This window comes from Microtus oregoni, unplaced genomic scaffold (assembly GCF_018167655.1).
Source record: "Microtus oregoni isolate MIOR12 unplaced genomic scaffold, Mior012 000050F_001, whole genome shotgun sequence".
Classification (NCBI taxonomy): Eukaryota; Metazoa; Chordata; class Mammalia; order Rodentia; family Cricetidae; genus Microtus; species Microtus oregoni.
The window spans coordinates 675,453-699,003 of NW_024543225.1; the positions used below are offsets into that span (position 1 = coordinate 675,453).

The 23,551-nt window shown below is 37.6% G+C and overlaps 1 protein-coding gene across 1 annotated transcript in view; it reads right to left on the minus strand.

Annotated features, from left to right (window-relative positions):
• Positions 1-23,551, minus strand: part of Il1rapl2 (interleukin 1 receptor accessory protein like 2) — a 597,452-nt gene that overhangs the window by 13,433 nt on the left and 560,468 nt on the right. Inside the window, exons 6-7 of the mRNA XM_041636671.1 lie at positions 14,314-14,459; positions 6,158-6,301 (exon numbers count right to left, since the gene is read on the minus strand). Coding sequence (XP_041492605.1) covers positions 6,158-6,301; positions 14,314-14,459 — 290 coding nt within the window. The remainder of the gene's footprint in view (positions 1-6,157; positions 6,302-14,313; positions 14,460-23,551) is intronic.

Here is a 23,551-nt window from a genome sequence, read left to right on the forward strand (position 1 = left end):
CTGCTTCACTCCTGGAGACTGTACTCAGCATATGCCATACTTCCAGTTGGTTAGTGTCATCAGCATCATATACAAAAAGCAGTTCATTACCAAATAGCAGAAACAGCAGCTGGGTTTTATACAAATACATTGCCTGTTATTCTTGTTCAGCCAAGTAATTTGACACAACTTCCAAAGGAGGCCTTTGTTTCAAATATACCTCCTTCCAATATTGCCAAATTAGGTTTTCTCTTCACACGTTTAGTCATGGAGTTAACTGTACTTTGCAAGCATATTTTTACCCTTCTTTGCTGTATTGGCTCAGAGCCAATCTGTCTAAAGTACAAATGTTTATGGATGCATGTGGGTTTTTTGCACAAAATGTTAATGAACACAGCTATCTATTGTGATAGTCCTCCATATGTTGTAGCTGCAGCATATCAGAAAACCTGTTGTATGCTCAAATTCCCTTATTTAAAGAAAATTATTTTTAAAGTTGATTTAGTGAACGTAAGTCCATGAGTAACTAACAATGCCTATTAATACCAGTTTCCTGAAGACATTCATTTTGAAAGACTGATAAGCATTTATTTCTAAACAAATCTGATTAGAATATAGATTAAAATTTTGTCATATGGAATTTTATAAAATAAACGAGGCATTTATTTACCTACTCTATTAATATTTTAGTCCTAGTGACAGGATGGGGTGGAAACTACAGGTGTAAAGCAAGAAACATATGTCCTAATTGTTGGACTAGGTGAGACTCCCTGAGACTTCTAATAGGGAATTTATGTTCAAATTCTTGTACGATTCTACCCCTTACTACCTATTCAAGAAAAGAACTCTGGTATTGATGTTAATCTGGTACCTGAGTTCCAGAGAAAAGCTTAAAATATGTTAGCATGCCCCATAACTATAGGCTTCTAAACCTTGCTTAGGTTTCTTGATTGCCTAGGAGCAGATGAACACAAAATAATGTCCTGGATAGTTGAGAAGATCTTTTGGCTTACGAATTGGACACATTCCACTGTTATACATAAAACTCTACTTGGAATTGGAAATGTTCTTCAGCAATGCTAATGTAAGAACCTCCTGGAAATACTAGCACCTCTGCCCTTGCTCCAATCAAGCACAGGATGCACCTGCAGGCCCCTGACTTTCTCCAGCTATAATTACTCACCTGGGACTCAAAGCTGCCGATGATGCACAGCTGGAAGAATAAAACAGTCCAAAGGACAAAAAGCTCTATTCCTATGAGCAGAATCTATTTTATTGTTCTTGGTAGATAGTATTGCTGCTTCAAACTCCATGTCAGGCTAGACCTTTGTTTCCCATCTCACAACCCTAACTAAATTGAACCACGATTTGTTGAGCATCTACTGTGTACTTAACAATGTTCAGTTGCTAGGTGACTCTACTGTCTAGCATGTGAGAAGTTCAAGAATCTTAGCCTATTGCTTATTCAGACTTTGGTGACTTACTCTTTGACTATGCTAAAATTCACTTGTACCTGGTACTTTCTTAACTTCCTTTACTATGTCCTAACGTTATAGCTCAATATATACACATTCTTCTAGTAAACCATTTCTGTATTGTTATATACTAGTTCAGTCGTGAAATAGAATATCTATGTCTTTGCCATGTTAATATTTGAATATGTACCTGTATAATCAGTTTTACCTAGCATTCTGGAAGCATAATTCTTTCTGGAAAAAAAAGGTGCTTTGGTTTCAGTTATATCCCTACAAGGTGACTAAAAGGTGAAGGACTTATTGTAACTGGCTGGAGCAGGAAAGAGCTCTCAAAGACACCATGTCAGATGTCTCAGAGACTTCAGGATACCAGCTAGTGAGCCAGCAATGACTCAGATGCCACAGCTTTAAAAGGCACTTCAGTCTTATGTAGAGAGCCAAGAAATTTTCATGAATAGCACAGCTGTTGCTCACATAGAAGCACAAGATGAATAGAGTAAAGGCATCAACATGATGCAAATAAAGTTAACAGCCAGGCTGGACAATTGTTTGAAAACCAAGAGGCAGTTCAGTGACACCGCTTTTCTAGACAACACTAATGAGTGCTCTGTGCTAAATTCCACAGACTAAACTTATTTGAGGAACCAGAAACTAGGGAACAATGCAGACAAGGCGGCTGGCACAGCGGCCACCAGAACTATGCTGCTCCTAATGAAGAGAGAAGTTACGAAGACAACCGAACTATTTGTGGAAGAATTTTCTTGTTGTCACACCTGTCCTTCCATATTTTAAAATCTAATTTTAATTTTGTTCATCATCGGGGAGTCATTCCCATTTCTGCAGCCCAGTTCTCCTGCAGCTATACTGAACACAGTCCTAAGCCCTTAACTTCTAAAGGGAACAGAACTCTATAAACGTTTTGACTACTGTATACCCAGTAACTAATTTAGGACTTATTTGTATGTATGTGTATAGTGTTGATCTGAAAGGAAAGTCTTAAATATTTATTGAAAAACTGGTAGTTCAAATAAATAAAGCAATCTGTAGTGGGTGGAAATGAGGTGAATTAAAAATGGAAAGAACATCAAAGCTTGTTGGATGAATTCTATTTTATTAAACAAAATATTTCCATAAAAACTTTCACAAAATCCATACGTCTATGTACATATGTGTATGTACTTGTGTATACGATGGTCGCATGGGAGGGGAGGCATCGCTGAGAATCTAGACTGAAGTTTCAGGCCAGTGAGAGACCATGTCTCCCAGAAAAGGTAGAAGGGACCTGAGGATCAACAGAAGACAGTATTCTATGATCTTCGCATGTGGTCTATCATGCACTCACACAAACACATGTTTTCCCCTACATACATATATACAAATGCATATACAAAATTAAAAAATCAATGTATGTATAATGTCACTGTCCTGCTTAGGCATTTCTCAGCTTACAAAATCTAGAGTCATTTGAGAAGCGAGAACTTCAAATGCAACTATATCTCCACTAGATTGGCCTGTGGGTATTCTCTTGATTAATGGCTGATGTGGGAGGGCCTGGGCCACTATGTTCAGTACCATTACTGGGAGCTGGCCATATAAAAAAAAAAAACAGGCTAAGCAAGCCATGAAGAACAAGCAAGTAAGCAGCATTCCTCCATGGTCTTTGCATCAGTTCCTGTCTCCAGGCTCCTGTCTTGAGTTCCTGTCCTGACTTCCCTCTGTGAGAGAAATCTGATACTTAAGAGATAAAACAAACTCTTTGTTCCTCAAGTTGCTTTTTGTCATGGTGCTTTATCATAGCAATAGAAAGCCTAACTAAAATAGCCACTATATATGTCTAAGTAGAGTGTGTGCATATGTAGACATAGCCAATGAGAAAATACAAAGAAAAATTATACCAAAAAACTAAGGTGTATTGATGAGCTGTTAGAATAAGTAAAATGATAAAGAATTTGGTAGCATTTTTAGCTTGCATTGGAGTCATATAATGTGTGTTTGTAGAAGGATGTTAAAATTCATTTACTCAGCACTTAGATTCAGTGATTGAGAATGCTAGATTTACAAGCATGAGAACATGAATTGGAATCTGTAACACCCATGTAAAAAAATCAAGCATGTCTTTGGGAGCATATGTATTTAGTATTGGTTGGGGTGGCAAAGACAGAAGGACACCAGGAACTCAGATGGTAGCCAAGCTAGCTGAAATGGGGAGTTTCTAATTCAGTGAGAGACAGCATCTTAAAGAAGCCAGAGAGAGACCGAAGATGTACTCTCCGGACCTCTGCATGGCACACCTGAAGTCACACACATTCATATGCATGCACTGTATATACAACAGCAAATACTCAAAATAAAATAAATAAAATTAAACAAATAGAATTCATTTATTCATCCTCAGCACACACTCGTTAAATTTTTAGGATTTATTTAGGCTAGTACAGAGATTATGTCCTCAATCACCGAATTTCCATGCAGAATATAAAATATTTACATTTTTCTTTGAAATGGAGACCTTTGAAGTGACCTTCACCCATTCCACACCCCACAGATTTTCTACAAGAGCATACAATTGTCTAATAATATTCTGATTATTACCAGACACTTTTGATCAAATGGACCATCTGAAAACTAAAGATGCAAATAGATCCTTGTCAATGCAATGATATTGCTATAAACTTAGTCTCATGTGTATATTCAACAACCAGTCAGTTACTACTGGTTACTGAGTACAGATGATGACAGAATATGAACTTGTGACATTCTTCCTGATTCAAATCCCAACTTGTTGGTATTGAATCATGCTCAGGAATGTTGATTGTTTTTCTTTAATAATAGATTTCTATAATATACTTGTACTTTATGATACGAAAATGTCTTATTGACATAGTGTAAAAATTTTAGTTTTCTTGGTAAATAAATGATTGCTTGTGTTGCTCGTAAAAAAAAAGAAAATAATTCGTATAGCAAAACCTAATAAATTGTATTGCCTTTTACTGAAATTAGTAAATTGCTCATAATTGTTATTTAAAGCACATTAACCACAAGAGCCTCTTTTTATGTTCTTTCATATAGAACACACAAACCATCCCACTATATACTTCAGTTACTTCGTATGTATAAATTAGAAGTCTAATTTCCAATATTAGCTCTTGTACATAGGAACAGAATATAATTAATTATGTTATCATGTATATAACCATGATCAGAAAAAGTCCTTATTTCTCCAAGTGAAGATATTCCTTAATATCAGCGAGTACTACTTTAAATACTTAGCTATAATTCCTAAGTGAATACACAACGCGAAAATGAATTTATAAAGAAGTATTGGCCTAACTTGCTGTGAAAACAGTAGTCAACTAAGATATATTTATATCAGTATTTGTGTAATAGCAACAATAATGTCAAAATCAGATTTCTCAAAAGTTTTGACATCACATCTATCATTATAAAAATAAAGAAAATTAATTAAATCTTCAAGGTAAATACTTTCTTAGAAATGTAAATAAAAGTTTACTCTTAAATATTTCAGTAAACTAAACACCTTTAAAACTGACTTTAAAGGTAACTGTTTGAAATTGATTAATATTTCCAAGGTTTATAGTAGTTGGGGAGTGAGTGCATTATATTTAGTAATATGATATGACTTCTTATGGATGCTGATAGAAAAAAAATAGCAGTTTGACTTGGGGGAGGGATAGAATATAATCAAAACAAATTTAAATTTAAAAATTGTTTTAAATAATAAAAAAGTAAAATGTGAAATCAGAAAAATACCAATTTGTTCTCTTGAAAAAAAACTAAAACATTTCTGAATGTTCAAAGTGTAAAACAGCAAAAACACACTTATTTTTTGATACTTAAACTTATGATTTCTAAAAGTTATATAAAGCAAACACAGTAAAATTTTATGACACTGTTTCGATACTTTTTCCATTGCTGTGACATACTACCCAATAAAAGTAGCATAAGGAGATTTATTTTGCCTTAGTTTCATGATGATGAAGATGTGGTGCCATTCATGGCAGTGGAGCAGGCGCACTTCCTGCGGTATCAGGAAGCAAAGATCCCAGATAGAAATTGATGCCTAGTTAAGTTCTTCTACTAGCAATGGGATTCCTCCAGTTAGACCTCACCTCCTTTGCTCTTAAAACCTTCTAAAACATTGCTACAAGCTGAGTACTAAGTATTCACACATATGAGACCATGAAGTTGCCACATATTCAAACCGTAACAGACACATTCTAAATTTGTATCTTTGGAATCATTTTTGAGAATGGTACTAAAAGTATTCAAAATATGTAGGTTCATGCATTTTGTTGGTAAAAATGACCTGTATCTAAGTTTCAATTTTCTGGACAAAAATAGCACATAATTTTTTTTCTTGTGTTTTACTAAGGGAAAGGCTTTCATAGCAGTTGTTTGTCTTTAGGTCAAGAAATATCTTGCTCAGTTTTTTATTGAGAAGTGATGTCAAACACAGGACGATTACATGAATAAAATTCTATTAAAATAATGCATCCCATTTTTATCTAGTTTTTTTTTCATAAAAATGTTTTTCCTTAATTTTGTGAGAGCAAGATGCACATGTCATAATCCTTTGCCCCTAAATATTCTAATTTCTGTTTCCAAGAATAGAAATAGTCTCTTACAGGATCATCCATAAATTATGCCTATTAATTGAGGTTAGGAAACAGGAGATGCCTTACCATCAGTAGTTTCATCACCTCCAAAACGCTGTCGGTAGAAAAGCATCAATTCTATGTTGTAGCATTTGTAGACCACCACCAGCAGTATAAGTAGGAGGAAGATTGCTCCCAGCCCCCCTGCAAGCTCAATTTTGTATATTAAATCTGAAGTAAACAGAAACAACAGAAAAAGGCAATTAAATCAGCAACACTTGGAATTTCACCAAATTTCTCTGTGTGAGCGATATACTAATCATTCTGGTTTTCTTTTCAGAATATATCGTTCATAATAAATTTCTCTTGATATATTAGTTAATAAAATTAACTATATCCTGAAGCTTTTAGCAATTTACTCTTACAGGTAGTAACTGTATAAGAAAAGAAATACTTAAATCCCAATAAAATTTGAAGACAGCATTTTCACACATATTTCATTAATTGTATATCAGGGAACTATTAAAGCTCCTTTATTTAGGATTCATGGATAATGTTCTATTATGTCTGTTAAAATATCTTGTTGGTTTAGCAAGACTATCTCCTGTACTTCTTAGGCCACCGGCTCTGTTCTTCTACAGTAGAATAATATCATAAAATTACTTTCAGAATCAAATAAAATCTAATGAGCTTGCAAGATTTAACTGTTCCACTTAACCTCAATAGAAAATAATCTAATACATGTTAAGCAGGGGGAATTAACTTACCCATTCCCCATACTTATTTGAATAAATTACTATAATATATTTGTGATATAATATACCCAGAGGAACAAAATGTGAATGAGAAATCTAGGTTAATCAGTTAGTCTCTTTGGCCAACACCAATATATGTTATATTTAAACTTTTCCATTGAGGCATTCCTGGGTCCCTGAGAGTTGGGATAATTAAATCAGCACATAATGGAATGAGACAATAATGTCTCCCAGGCTCAGAGAACAGTGGATTATCTGTAGCTTAATTAATGATATTAACAAATCTAGAATAATCATCAGAAAAAATAGACAGTATTATTGAATTTAGCAAAAGTTTGAGTCAAATGATATTTTAGATTTTGAGTTCAGCATTTTCCAGAGGAGATATGCTAAATCTGAGAGAGACCAGATTAGGTGGTCTCCATTTAATCTAATTCTGTAATCATCAAGCAAATACTCTAATACTAATTTAGCTTACCATGTAACTTGAACCTGGCAAGGGAAATGATATTTTATATGCACATTAGTTGATTCTGACTGTAGTTGGCATCAGCCAGTTTCCCTGGGTAGGTTGATTCAAATTTCTGATATGACTGTGACTCTTGAGAAACACAGACAGCTTTTCTTTGGTAATGTTCTTTTTCTTTACATAAGATCATAGATTAAGAAAAATAAGTCATGGGCAATGTAACAAAATTGATTTAGCATATTATAATTTATTAAATGGATGATTATATTCTGGATTATATACTTTACCCAGGCTATCATTTGCTTTGTAAATAATCTTGTGGCACAAGAACTTTAATCAACTCTACAGATACAGAATTTGAGACTGTAATTTAAGTCACTCAAGTAGGATAAGAACCCTGGTCTCCTAAATTCAAATTCAAGGCTTATTTTTTTCCAGCATAGCATTATCTACTCTACCCATGAAATGAGAATGGGAGATAATGGGAAATTTTTCCATGGAAATTTTGGTGATATTTCCTCATACCATGTGACTTGTGGAGCACTTGGTTTCCATCATTTCAAGTCCAAAGAAAGAGAAGATCTATTGTGATTACCAATGAGAACGAAATCACCTGAAAAGAGTTCACACATTTCTTTGAAGAGGACGCTACAAAACGCTACAGTGTTGGAAGGAGGGAGCCCCTAGGGGTTCCACGTGTGAAGGGAAGGATTAAGTTTTGTGGTGAATGAAGAAATTAAATTTTACCAAGGAAGTAGACTGAGAGCTGGACACAATATAGCTGATTAGGAAAATCACAGAGAGGAAAAGGAAATAAATGCGATGATTTTTTTTTTTTTTTTTTTTTACTAAAGCAGAAGGAGAAATGAGTGAAAGGGGAAGAGAATGGAGCTGTTGTGAAGGACAAACTATTCATAATGGACATTAAGAAGGGACTTAGTCAATAGGCGTGGTGAGTGAGTATCTTTGCCCTACCTCCTCAAAGAGGAATTCAATTTGGAATCAAGCTCCCTCATTTTAGGCAAAAATAAAAATCCTTTTACACATTAAGCATGCCTCTTGTCTTAGAACCTGGTGTCTTAGGAGCCACTGACTACCTCTATCTGGGGCATCAAGCCAGCTTGCAAACTTATATTGGGAAGCAAATCACAAGCTTCCCTTACTTCCCCACCACTTTCTGTCCACCATACATTGCAAATGACCAGTGCTATGTTGGAAACAATAAACGCTCTTTTTTGTTACTCTAAAAATCAACTTCTCTTTCAACTTATGGCCTTGATTGACGTAATTCAAATGCTTTGTTCCTGTTTTCACCACAACAAATGTTCAATTTATTCTGTAAATGTCTTCATGTTTGGCTTTTCTTTTGTTCATTATCTTCTTCCCTCTTGCCCACCCCCACCCCCTCTGACATCTCTCTTGCTCTTGTCCTCTTCCTCTCTGACCAGAACAGCTCTCAACTGTTTTCAAAGTCACTGAGCGGAAATTTTCCCAACAACTTCTATGTTATTTACAGAGTACAGTTGCTATTAGGTAGATGGAAACCTCAGCAGCTGGACCAATTTGTGCCCCCAAGTAGCAGGCACCCATGTCAGCAGTAAATGTATGGAAGAGAATCATGGTGGGAAAAGTATCTGCGGTTTGGGGGTCCATTTCATAAAAATGCCTTTGAAACATATTACATAATGGTGGCTGTTTAAGTTGAAAACTGGGGACCTTGACTCTGAGACCCAACAAGTATTCTTGGATTCCGTCAACGCAGTCTTATCAAAAGAGAAACATCCATCCTATAATCAGAGGGTAAAACTGCCATCAGCCAAATGACATCTGGCTTTTCTTTTGTCTTCTGTTTACATTTGCCATTTTCTATCCCAGCAGGATCTATACTTCAAGACATTTCCTGACTGAGAAGCTGAAAGTCATTTATTTTGGTCTGTGTCTTGTAAATACTTCCTAAGGGTAACTGGAGCCAAGGAGGAATCTATTGAGTGGTTATAACTTCTTGTAGGCACTCAAAGTACACACACAGTTCTTTTGTATCTTCTTCCTTTTGAGCTCATCTGTTTCTTCAATGTGAACACAAAGGTCAAATATTACTCTATGGGAAAAAATAGCAAGTGAAGCCAAGAGACAAAAGATGGTGTGTGTGTGTGTGTGTGTGTGTGTGTGTGTGTGTGTGTGTGTGTGTGTGTGTATGTTTATGGATGTTTGAGCTTGTTTTTCTAACTTACAAAGTAGTAAATGAGTTTGGAGGTTTGACCTGAGGACTTCTGCAGTGACCTGAATGCCGGTATCCTCTCAAAATTCATGTTTGTTGATATCAGGATGTTGCTTAGAGGCTGTGCATTTTTTAGAGTCCAGAGTTTGATGCCCAGCATTAAAGAAAATGTGTTTTGATCTGGATCCAAAGTAATGGCACTAGGATTTGTGGCCTTCATGAAGTAAGTAGCTCAAGAACTCTCCATTCCGATGGATGAAAACAGTACCCCTTTAGAGGCCTAAGAGAATCTTCTTACTTCTTTACTCTGTGAGACCACATAGAATTCATCAACTATGAGGAATCCATCCTTACTAAGTAGGCAATATGCTAGCACATAGATTTCTAGAACTATACGTGTCAATTCTGTGGAGAGTTTTATCAACTGTTCAGTAAAAGCTATTTTTGTTATAGCAGCCAAATTGCAAATTGATGCATAAATTACTGCTGACAAGTAGGGTTCTGCTATAACAAATATCTATAAATGTAGAAGTAGTTTCTAAAATGGGTAATGAATAGGTAGAGGTTCAAGGAGATTTGATGTACATTGTGAATGCAAAGAGCCTTATGGGAGAGTCTGGGGGAAGGTTCAGAAAAAAAAGATGAGCACACCAGGGAAAGGCTCAATTAAAATAGTGAATAATCCCGGTTCTGAGCAGGACATTGGTAGAGATATGACTGGTAAAGGCCACTTGATTGAAATGGGGACGAGGTCCTTATTAGATAAAAATCCATGAAGACCTACATCTTGGATTTTCTAGCCTCCAGAAGGAAGTGCAAGGGAGAGGGTGAAGGGAAGGTTGAAGAAGGGGAAGGCAGGGGTAGAGAGGGAGAGGGGGACGAAGAGGGAACGTGACACTGAGATTTGGTGTCATGCCTGTATTTTGTGGGTAAAGAAGCATGTGTAGAGAGGTAGAACTAATTACCAGAATTTTTTTTTAGATTAAGTTCATAATCTTGGTTCACCAAAAGGGAAAAATCATATGGATCTCTTACCACCCTATGATCAGTTACACTTTCCAGCTAATAGCTCCTCAGAGAAAACAAAAGGATAGGTGAATGTAGGAGCTTACTGTGAAAGGGGATATATAATATTTTGTAATCCCTGTCTATGATTATTGGCTATGTCAGAAGTGAATTTTCTCTTTATAAAAGCCATTTTGAGTTCAAGAAATAATTTGTCACAAGTTTTTTCTCCATGACGATCACTTAGGAGATTTGAAAAGGACTTGCAGCTCATTAAGAAGTCACTGTTCCATAAAACAAGCTCTGCCTGGATTCTAGGTGGAATCACCACAGCCTATGAGATCAGGCTCCATTGTGAGAAAGGCTAATAGGTCTAAATATCACTTTCTAATGTATCTTAACACAAGATAAGCTTGGGATGGTTTTTAAAAATTACAACAGGTTCCCAAGGACTTGTGATTTTTTTTATATTTAAGAGTCTAAAGACCAAATGAAGAAAAATCAACCATGTCCTTTAGCAAAGCACAGTGAAAACTTTAACTTCTACCTAGAAGAGTCATTTTATTGAAATGATATATGATTTTAGAAAAATGAATACTGTTATTTATTAATTAATTTATATATTTTTTTTTAAAAAAAACATCTTTATCCTCTCAGCTTCACTTGAAAACCTTGAAGCTTTCATAGCATGGGTCAAAATCTTCTAGAACAGAATGCTGGGTTGACCATTAGGTAAAGTGTGTTTTATATAGTTCACATTTTCATTTTTTTTAATAGTAAACTTTCTTCTATTTTTCATATATGCCTGGCCTTTAAGACTTTTGACTTTTCACCTCCAAACCTGAGTTAAAACTTTCAAAAAACAACAACAGCGAAAATAGCCTGAAGTAACTGAAGCCACACAGTCAAAACATGCTCAAAGATAAAATCTTGTTTTGCGACTCTGTTACCTTTCCTCCCTCAGCACTGGGCTAGTCACGTATGAGGAGAGTTTCCTTCCAACAAATACTTTTGAGCATTTATTATGTGTGCTATGTATGCAGTGGTCACTAACACAAAAAAATCTCTACACTTATAAAATGTACATCCTTGGGACAGGGAGAATACAAGGAACAAGTGTGCAATGTATTATCCAATATTTATTCACACACTAGAAAGAGACAGAAACTTAGAGGACACAAAAAAGGTAGCGAATTATATTGTCTATGAGGTGGCCATGGAATGCCTACTAAGTAGGTCATAAAAGAAGAGGCAATCATGGGAACAGCTGGGGGAAATGTTCCAGGCAGAAGAAATAAACAAGAGAGAAGAGTCTAAGAAAGGAATATCCTTGATGAGCAGAGGAAAAATAAAAGGAGGCTAGTGAGCATTCCATTTGAGCTAAACTGTGGCAGAACGTGAGATCAGCAATAAGAACAGATTGTGCAATAGTAAAGGTTTGGGGTTTTGTTCAGTTCACGTGAGCTTGGAGCTCCAATTCAGGTGGTGACAGTGAAGCTGTGGAAGTGGTCAAAGCTACGACAGCCTTTGAAAGTTAAACTATGGGGCCTATTGGTGGCCTAGATTCAGGGCATGAGTAGAGAAAACTGAAAGTCTAGGGCAGCTTTAACTATTTTGGCCCAAAAATCTATTGTGATGATGATAGAGATGAAGAAGAACAAAGGATCGTGTGTATAGGCGGAAGAAATTAGGGATCCTGTTTGGAACAAGAGAAACATGCTGTGACTTTGGAATATGTAAGTCCTTATGTATTATGAAATAGGCAAATGGATATGTAAGGCTGGACTTTGTGTGTGAGGTAAGAATGAGTAAATGGAAATCAATAAGATGGAGATTGAATGAGATCATTCAGAGATCGAATGAGAAGAAGCTGGAAAACCAGGGATTTCAACATTTATTTAAGTATAGGGAAAATGAGAATTTTGTCAGCTATTAATAATTTTCATCAAAGTTCTTTGCAGATGATATCAAGGGGAGTAGAATTTTACAGTGTGTCCTCATGTCCAGTCTCAGATTTCTAGAGTTTTAAGGACTGCCAGTTGTTGCTATAGTTTTAAATAGAATAGATTTATTTTAAAACTTAGATTATATCTGTTCCCACTGGTTTAATTATAAGATCTTCCTTCATGGTTTTTTCCCAAAGAAATTTTCAAATTGGAATATATATGTATATATATATATACACATATAAATATATGTATATATATATATATCTTTTGTTAAATGTTTATATTTCTTTGCATTATTACTACTTCAGAGGTTTGAGGATGTCTATTTTATTTGTCTTTCTCAATACCTAGCATATATTTGCTATATATGAGTTCTCAATATTAAAAGAGACTTTTAGTCGTTTATTTAACCAGAATGCAATCCAAGAGTGCCTATTAGTGGCAAAACACTTTCTAAGTTTCTTGGAGATGCAGAGGTATAGCAGCTGACCCTGGTCTGGAGAATCTCTGAAGCAAGAATAAGACCCAAAAGTACAAGGACAATGTGACTTTTGCCACAAGGTACATAGGCTTAGGCAAAGCTTATACTAATGTAGAAAGGTATATAGATGAAAACCCACTAAATTTCAGTATAATAAAATATATTTCTTGATGGGATGCATTTTATATCTACTACATGTTTATTTAAACCACTAACTTTACAAGATAGATATCATTACTCCTATTTTACATATGAAGAGACTACGGTTCTGAAATTCTAGTCAGGTAAGTCACTTCAATTTCACCAGGTGGCTGAACCAGATCACCTGAACCTGGCTGCACTGGCTTCCCTTTCCATATTAGACCCCTTATACATAAATATGCCTTTAGTTTAAGAGAGCATCAAGTCTATTCATGTGAGCCGTGGTACTGCTGAGATAGAAGCACCATTCTTGGAATAAACATGCTTCCTTCCTTCTTCTGGAGAGTCTCGTTGGGCTCAAGCTTCAGGTCTGGCAAGCAAATGGAAATTCCATCTTGGCTAGTAGACGCAACTAGTGATTTTGCTGATTGAATCTCTTCTATTGTTCTATAGCCTAGGCAACAAGTGGCCTGATAAAGAACATGTGTTCAGCTACATTTATAAAACCTTTCCCAGGTGGACACGCAAACGCTTTAGTAATTTTCTGTAGTAATTGAGACTTCTGGTGAAGCCCTTTAAGATGCTTTTTTGGCACTGTCTAGTTTTAGCCCTTTTATGCCTGCATTTAGTTTCTTTTCTTTGCCCATCACAAACCCATTCTAAAGCAAGCTATTTTAAAAAGGACTTGTCCAGAGATGCCAAAACACTTGGAAATATATCCATCCACTGAAGGCCTTTTAGTAACATATCATGTCACAAAATATAACTTGTGGTGTTTATGATAACTTTTCTTATATGATATTATTAATTACTTCTGTTAAATTTTATTCTGGATTTTATAAATAACTTTGTTTTTAATCTGGTAATATAATGTCTAATATTTCAACTAAGCATTATGACATAAGAAGGTGAAATACAGAGAAAATATTGAGTGCCAATAAATACTACAATTTTATGTATCACTTAGAATTACAAACATGGCACATTTTATGTCAATTGACTTAATGTTTAACCATATTTTATTTCAATTAGTCATTTCCTCATTCTATTGAATGTCATAGGCTTCTTATTTTTGCTAATATGCTCAACAAGAGAAATATTACCCCTTAAAAAGACAATGATAGCTAAAGGAAGTTTTTATTAAATGGCAGTCTGTATCCAAAAAGAGTATTTAGTAGCTGTGGCTAGTTTGCAAAGATGTAGCTGTTCTTATGGAAAACAGTACCCTTTTTACGCAGTAGAACACTGGCATGTTTCCGTCCATTTCTGTTTTCCACATGGCAGGTATAATTAGCCAAGTCAGCTTCCACCACTGAGTCAAAGATGAGTGTCAATTCAACTTCTTTTTCTCCAAGATGCTCTTTGAGGAGCCTGAAAGAGAGACAGTAGACTTGGCTGCATTAGTCTGAATGAGGCAAAAAGCAGTCATACAAATTCTCCAAGATGGTAAAATAGTACCCCTGCCTGAAGACTCGGTAGGGTCCAGAGTGCTCTGGTTGGATGTATGGGAGTGTATCACTTTCAGGAAGAGAATACAAAATGTGAGGAACAAATAAGAAAGAAAAAAAAGTGGAGAATTTATTCATCAAAAAAGAAGCAACAATATGCCACTGGGTTTTGATGATTAGAGTATACGCAATTTGTGTAAAGAAGGAGGAACCATTGGTTTTAATGTTCTACATTGAGTTTATGAATACTGGTTTGGTTTTTACACTATGACACAAAGGAAACACCCTGTACAAGCATGAGTTTTATATCAGAAGTTAGACTTTACAAAGTTGTAAGTAAAGGAACATGAAAAATGGTGGGCAGTGTGGCACACACCTTCAATCCCAGCTCTTGGAAGGCAGAGGCAGGGGCATGTCTGTGAGTGGGAGACCTGCTTGGTCTGCAAAGTGAGTTCAAAACAACCAGAGTGATCCTGTCTTGAAAAATACTAAACCGAACGAAAACTACAAGAAGCTAACTCGTGAGTGTACGGAAAACAAACTGAAAGTGGTTAGTGACTTTTAATCTCCAAATATTAGTGAGAATCCAGTTTTCTTTTCCCTTTCTTGATATCTAATGCACTACTCGGTCCTGTTTCAAACCTGGCTGCTCTGCTACTCCCATGGCCCTGATATCTCTAAACCTTCCTCTTTTCTTGTTCTTCTGCTTTTCGTATTCATGGAAGAACCCCTGTTCTCAGAGAAACATGTTTCTGATTTCTCATGCTTTTGACCAAAAAGAGCAAATGAAACTATCAGAAAAAGACTGTTAAGTTCTGGGGTAGCTGTCTAAATGTACACATGTACTAACTAGTAAACATAAAATACTTTATGTTGATAATTAGAGGTGACAGAAGTAAATATTATTTATTTTTCGTGACTGCGTTTCTCTATAGCTTTGGAGCCTGTCCTGGAACCAGCTCTTGTAGACCAGGCTGGCCTCGAACTCACAGTGATACGCCTGCTTTCTGCCTCCTGAGTGCTGGGATTAAAGGTGTGTGCCCCCACCACCCATCCTGACAGAGTAATGTTTGACTTCCTTATGGATGTATAATCACGAGTACAGAGAAGGCTTCTCTGTTTGATTGGGATTGAGTACAACTTCAAGCTGGGACCTTATAAAGTCATTTACACAATTGGTGCTACAATTTAATCCATCTTTTAACTGGAAAGAATAAATATTACACTGAGTTTGAAGTTGGGATAGTAAAATGAGTTAAAATAAGTGATTTGAAAAATAAAACAATCACTGTCACATTTAAAGGAATGTTGTTTAATCTAACTATTTCATTGTCTGAAGATAGAGTGTTCAAATTTTGGCTCTTCTCAAAACAGTTGAATTTATTTTTTATTAGCATTTAATATTATTTTGGTTTACTCTTTCTAGTTCTTCTTTGAGAGATGGAAAATCTTTAAGTTGACAGAAGAGAGCTGTTAGAATCTGGGAATCCCCTGTGCTGATATCTGAATCCTAAAGGAGGTTCTACACAGCTTTTAAAAATTAACTCTTTTTCTATTCCCCTCCACTATCCAAGGTTTGACAATGTAGCACATATAGGTCAAATGAGTCTTCTATGACCTTTTAAATTTATGTATTTTTGAGATCACATGTTCCTAATTGTCTTTATATTAATTGCTTTACTCACTGCCTGATGCTAGAGTTCCCCCATCTAAGCTTTCTCTGGGCATACAGTCGGTCATTTCTGATGTTTCTGTTTTACACTGATTTTTGTTCTCTTTATTTTGTCCCTTTCCTTGGTAAATCCCACTGTATTCAATTGTGTTAGCATCATGGAAACTGCTGTGGAAGAAGCTCTTTTAGTTCCAGAAGTCTCGGAGGCACCACAGATTTCATTTGATTTAAAGTATCACATGGAGGGCAGTCACAGCCTCTGCCAGGCACGGGGCAGAAAGCTGATCCTACTCCTTGCCACGAAGCCTTTCCCTCCCCATCTCTAATGCAGTTTCCAAAAACAGATCTCCACAGGCTGCAGAAAGAATTTGAAGAGAGGATTGAAAAATGATCCTCTTCATTCTATTAATATATATGAGGTGTCTTAATTATCAGCTCTTAAAAATCTCGAGGTGATTTGCTCTTTTGGAATTAAACAGGATGTTGGTGTTTATGTCTATAATTCAGTTTGCTGAGCAGCCAAACTTTCCTACCAAATATTGATATATAAAAAAAAATCCATCAATGATGCTTTTTTCAACCCCAAATATGTACCTAGCTCTGGGCTAGAGACTTAGTATAAGGGAAATATAAACATTCTAAGGCTCAAACCTGATACACTAAGTACAAAAATTTAAATGAGAAGGCAAAATTTGCCCAACTGAAAAATGACAGAATGGATGAGGTGAAGAAGTGTTACCACACCAATTGTGATGAGTATAGAATTTCAAAGCACACAGTGTAAATTAGCTTGCAAAACAGACTTGAAACAGTGGCTAGGAATAAGGACACATAACTGCACACACATGTACACAGGTATTTCTACATATACTTCCCCCACCATATTACTGGAAAGAATGTAGCAATTGTGTCACACACAGACAGACAGACATACACACAGAGTGAGAGTGGGAGCAAAAGTGAGAGAGAATGAGAGAGAGAGACAGTTGAGCTAATGAAAAGTTACCAGCTCTTCCAAAATCTATCAGATAATTGGGCTCTTGTTCCCTCGTCCCCTAATAGTAATCATTTTAGCATGCTCAGATCAGAATCCTAGAAGCTTGATGCAATACTAGTAATGACACTTAAAGTGTAAATAATGCAATATGTGCATGCACTGAAACATTCCATCAATATAAATTTTATAACTAGTGTATCAGCTAAAACTAATTGAAAACTTAAACAATAGTCTGAGCCCAAGAGTTAAACACTTTTGCACAGAGGTATAGGACTGCAACTTTGTGAGTTTTGCTTTCGGGTGCAGTGCTAGTTTTCAAGGTCAAGTTCAGATAACTGTACTTCATGCTTCTGGCAAGTTGAAAGGGAAAAATATTCATTTAAAAATGAGCTCAGAACACTCTGTTCTTCTTTTCAAAAGTCCATTCTCAAAGGAAACTTGTTTTTCAGATTCTAAAAAAAAATTAGGATTTACCAAAGCATAACAATGACCTGGGCAAAAAAGAACTACCTAACTGCACACCCATCTAGTTTTCTTGTTTCATCTGAATGCACGTGAGCATGGGAAACACTTAGGAAGGTGAATGTCTGTTGCAGGGGCTTATTTAAAGCCTGAGAGCTCATCATATAATTTTGGAATGGTTACCATCATTTCAATCAGACCAGGAAGTAGGAATGTAAAATATTCTAAGATACCAGAAGTTTCTGTGAATGACTATGTTGTTATATGTAAGTAGGCTTAACTGGCTATAAGTGGTTATTGTAAGTTATGGGGCTATAAATAAAATTTTAAGTATAATGACATACTAAAAGAAAGATAAATTGAAATAATGTTAAATAATCAGTCAAAAATAGATGAAGCAGAAACATTGGAAAACGAAAGAACAAGAGGAAGAAATATAAAGTGATACAAACATGATAGATATTTAAAGATCTGTAACAGTTATCACTGTGAATATAAGTGATCTCTTTGTGTTCATTGAAGATTCATTGACAAAGCAGTTTAGAAGGCCAAAATGGATGCTTTCTATAAGAAATTCACTTTAAGCCTGGCAGTGGTGGCGCACGTCTTTAATCCCAGCACTTAGAAGGCAGAAGCAGGAGGATCTCTGTGAATTTAAGGCTAGCCTGGTCTATGGAATGAGTTCCAGGACAGCCAGGACTATACTGAGAAACCCTGTCTTGAAAAACAGAAATAAAGAAAGGAAGGAAGGAAGGAAGGAAGGAAGGAAGGAAGGAAGGAAGGAAGGGCAGTTATAAGGTGTCCCATAATTCATCACTGTTAAAATTAATTAACATATGCTAACAGAAAACCTTTGGAAAAAAGAATTTAGGGCATCACTGAGCAAAACAAAGAAACAAAGAAAGAACACATAATTTCTTTCTGCTTTCATTTTGATATCTGCTCTAGAATTGTAACTGAGTTCCTCATAGTTGACGCTGCCTGTGGAAGGATCCATGACTCAGGGGTGTTGTCTTCCTATTCTTTAAGTTGAAGTAGTGTTTGAACAGGAATGGATAGAGGCTGGAGTTTGCTATGATTACTCTCAACTGGACTAGTTAGTAGTGTACCTCATTAGCAGAGAGCCTAGCCAGTGCACAGAGGGCCTGAGGCTTGTGGCACCACAGAAAAGATTTAAATATAATAACATCTTCAGTAATCAGGAGAATGACAGAAAAGGATTAAAAAATAAAATACACAAAAGAAAAAACATAGAGAAATAATATTTTTAAAAGGAAAAACGATTTTCCCCAGCCGAGGTGACTAGTGACTAGAAAAGCAAAAGAAGCGGATGATCATGGTGTATGCTGAGCACTGCTTCACTGTGCGGCTTCTTAGGGTTTGCCATGGAGATTCATATTCTTTCTGTTTCAGAACTTGCCAAGTATCCAGCATAAAGGAGGGTGGCAAAAGTTAGCTAAGCTTCGTTTCAGCTGGGTGGCACCAGGCAGAGATTCTCTCGGGAGGTTATTAGGCTGTGCAAACCAAGAACAGTGCAAAGCAGAGTTGCAGACCCCCAGATACTCTTGCGGTTTTCGTGGGGCATGGAACTGCGGCGTTCTGTGTTGGGAGTGGGGCCTTTTGAATCTTAGGATCCGCCACTCTCGATCCTGGTTTTCCTGCACATGGTACGCCCTAGAAACCTTTAGTTACATCCCTAGACCCAGAGGGCAGGCTCCCTGACTGACTGACTCTACCGCCCTCTACATTACAGCTTGCATTGCCTACAGCACAGAATTCTCAACCAGTTCGTGCTAGCGACATTCCCAGAGCCAAGCGCGTCTCAGGGCAGTCTACCAACCGCTGATGCCGGACTGCAGTGTTCTGGAGATGGGAATATGAGGAGGTTTCCACCCTTGGTGCAGTACAAATAATCGTACCATTCCTGAGATGGTTCCTAGCATCGGTTCCCCCAAATTTCTCTGGGAAATGTACCGTACTCCTTTTCTAAAGATCAGGAGCTGCGTGACGCCAAGTCGCTTAGCTCTTTAAGAAGCATGACTACGTGATGCCAGCTACTGCACTAGCGGGGTGGCTGAGAGAGACCTGTTCTCTTAGCGTTTTACTTCTGCCAATTGGAGTAGATTTCCCCTTCTTAACCAGGGTGCCCCAAGACAAGGCCTGGGGCACTCTCTTTCTCTTGCTGTGTTGTGTCCCGAAACTTAGGATTTCACTAGGTCTCTTTGTCTCTGTTGCTGAATTCAGTCCTCCACATGCAGCCGTTCCACTGGTTCAATTTTGTGGAAGAGGAGGAGTGTCGGCATCCAGGCATCTGTGCTGGCCTGTCCTTGAGGTCCGGACAGGACATGGCCTCAGCTGCAGCCACCTTCTGGGCACCTTCGCTACATTTTCTTTTAAAAGGAATGATGCTTTCTAATTCATTCTCCTGCCTCGAGATTGCCCGTGTTGGCATCAGTTTTGAACTTTGGCCCAGAACATTCCCAGCGCGCCTGTGTTGACCTTAGCTTAGCCTCACATTAGGTACACAGACCACAGGCCATCTTAATCTTGTGGTCAACCTGGAGCGTTTTTCCTTGCTGGTCACTGACAGGCTGGTCTCTGAAACCCAGTCTCCATGGGGTGGCTTCGGCTCCCACTGTGGACTTGTGACGAAGACAAGCTTTTGAGGAAATGGAAAAATGAGGGAAGCTTCCACGCCCCCAGTTTCTGGTTCTTTCTACGGCAACAAATTACAAGCATAGTGGCTTTGTGTGGTTTTACTACCTGACAGTTGTTGGCCATGACTTGTGCTAGTCATTCTGGGTTAGGTCAGGGTGTCACCAAGAATAAGCTCCTTTGGGGGTGCTCTGGTGTAAGTGCTGTGCTTATATAGAAAATCATTTTTAGTGCAAACAATTTTGTGAACTAAAAACCACTTGTGGGTACTTGAACACTTAGAAGAAAAGAAAGAAAGAAAGAAAGAAAGAAAGAGAAAAATGCACCCCAGTGTTGCTTGCAGGCAGATTTTATGGAGGCATTTTTTCAGTTGAGAGTTGCCTGTGTTGGCTTGTGACCTTTTCCTTCCCAAGTGGCTGTTGTCTTTCAAGTGTCTTCCACACCAACTCCTCTGCTGCCTTTTTCCATTTAAGGAATTTTCTGAAGACAGAGCCTGCTGAGGTAATCCAGGATCCATCTGTTCAGTAACCTTAGTTCTCCTCTACACAGGGTATCCTCGGGGGCAGGATGGTCTGTTTGCCACCACCTGTACAGTACGCAGAGCCGAGTGCAAACCCTCCTTTAGGGGACAGCTGTCCCTTAGACAGGTTAGTCAGGTTGTGGAAATCTGGCCTCAGGGCAGGGCCTCCCTGGCTCTGGGGGAGATAGTGCAGAAGTCACTTCAAAAACAGAGTGGTAGAAACCAGGAGACTTGAGGGATTGTTGGAGGGAGATTAACGACAAGGACCTTGCTATAGAGTACCACCAAGTGGTGAAAAGTGCCTAAGAGAGAAACAGCCAAGGCCAAGGAATGTGTTAGGTCACTGGCCACCTATGCCTTGTCTTTGGTGCCTTGGAGACAGACTGTGGTTTTGTTGTTGTTTTTGAGACAGGGTTTCACTGTGTAGCCCTGGCTGTTCTGGGACTCACTCTGTAGACCAGGCTGGCCTCAAACTTACAGAGATCCACCTGCCTTTGCTTCCTGAGTGCTGGGATCAAAGTGGGGTGAGCAGGGCGAATAAACTATGAGAAACAAGCCAATAAAAAGCACTACTCCACGGTTTCTGCATCAGCTTCTGCTTCTAGGTTCCTACCTTGAGTTCCTGCCCTGACCTCTCTGGATGATGGACTACAGGCTGTAAGATGAAATAAACCTTTCCAACCCAGGCTGATTTTGGTCATGGTGTTTTAGCACATGAATAGAAACCCTTACTGAGACAGCCATCTTTCTCCATGAGAAAAGCTTTTTAGATTCATGCAGGTGCCCAATAGCCAATGTGTCTAGAGGCCATTTATGGGACAGCAGAGCAATAGACCATTCCATTACACAGAAAATTCTGTTGGGCATTGCTGTTCTTAAGTCAACAGATAATAGCATCTGTATAAAGAATGGTAAATGAGATTTAATGATCTATTTTATTTCTTTCAGATTCACTTTTATTTTCTTTTTCCTCCTCACACACAGAACTTCTCCACACACATTTTCTGAAGCTATAAAGTTAGCTGCTGTTGGCAAGGAACTATTTTATCTCTAAAACTTTGCTGCTCCCGGACGGCAGTGGCTCACACCCTTAATTCCAGCACTTGAGAGGCAGGGAGAGTCGGATCTCTATGAGTTTGAGGCCAGCGTGGTCTATAGAGCGAGTTCATAGACAGCCAGGTTACACAGAGAAACCTTGTGTTGAAAAATGGAAAAAAAGAAATACTGTGGGGTACTCAGTCCTAAATGGGGCATTTATATCACTCTCCTAGCATCCAAAGCTCAGGGACAACTTTCAAGGAGGGGACAGAAGGATCGTAAGGGCTAAAGGTTAGGGAGGACTGCTGAAAGGCAGTGTCTTCTGGACATGACAGGGTTTCTGCACTCATCAACTCAACTCATAGCGGTTGCGATTGCCCCAACCAGATCAGAACAGTATGAAACCTGTCAAAATTCCAACATGGATGGTGGATGGAACACAGGAAACTCTTGGAAGTTGGCAGTTGCTCAGGAAAAGAAGGGCAGTTGTTCGCAAGGATGTGACAACTTGTCAGTTGTCTGTGCCTCAGTGGATGGTCCTGCTCCTGTGCACATACACATAGCATTGGTGGATATAGTGAATTATAAATATAGGGCGTAATGTTGGCAAAAGAGATTTGGAGGAAGAGATTGGGATGGAGTAGGAGAGGGGGGTGAGCATGGATGCTTTAAAAATATACTGTATACTTATAAGAAACTCTCAGCTTGGTGGTAGTGGTACACACCTTTAATCCCAGAACTCTGAAGGCAGTGATAGGCAGATCTCTGTGAGTTTGAGGCCAGCTTGGTCTACAGAGTGAGTTTCAGGGCAACCAGAGCTGTTACACAGAGAAACCCTGTCTCAAAGCCCCCACAAAAAATAGACATTCTCAAAAATTAAGAAAATATACTTTAAAAACTTTGTCTACAGATATGATTGACTTTTGGGAGGAAAATCCCAAAGCAACAATAAAAATCCCCTGGAACTAAAGAGTTGTCAGATGAATAAATATAAGTCAATTGCTATTTTTTCTATGTCACTTAAAATAGAAATTGAAATGTGAAATTCAAAGTATACCATTGTTACATTAGTATCCCCCAAAGGGCAATATTTCAGCTTAAGTTAAAAATGCATAAAATATCTAAAGAAAAGTCCCAAACTCTGATAAGTCAAAGATCTAAATAAACATATTTCTAGAAATTTGTAGTATTTTGGTATAACTGTAAGAAACAGGAGAAAACAGAATCAGAAGACGAACCAGGGACCAACAATGACCTTCATAAGCATGATTTCTATGACCTACTTCCTTCAGCTAGCTCCTGTCTCCTAGAGGTTCATCTGCTTCCGCAAATAGTGCCATCAATTAGTTCATCAAAAGTTCAACAGACAAGCTTGTGGGGACATTTCATATTCAAACCAAAATACCAACAAAGCTTCCTAAATTACTTTATGTATACTAATTAACACTCGGAAGCTAGTAAGACAAAGGACACAGAATAACCAACATAACATTTGAAAGAACAAGGTCAGAACAAAGACACTACTGAGTTAAATTTTGCCATAAAGCTCTCAGTCCAGGCAATGATGACTGAAAATATTACTTAACCAAAAAGCAAAAATAGAAACCACAGAACAGATACCCAAGTAATTCCCACACAAGAGTCAGCCTAAACTCAGTGAATGAAACCCTG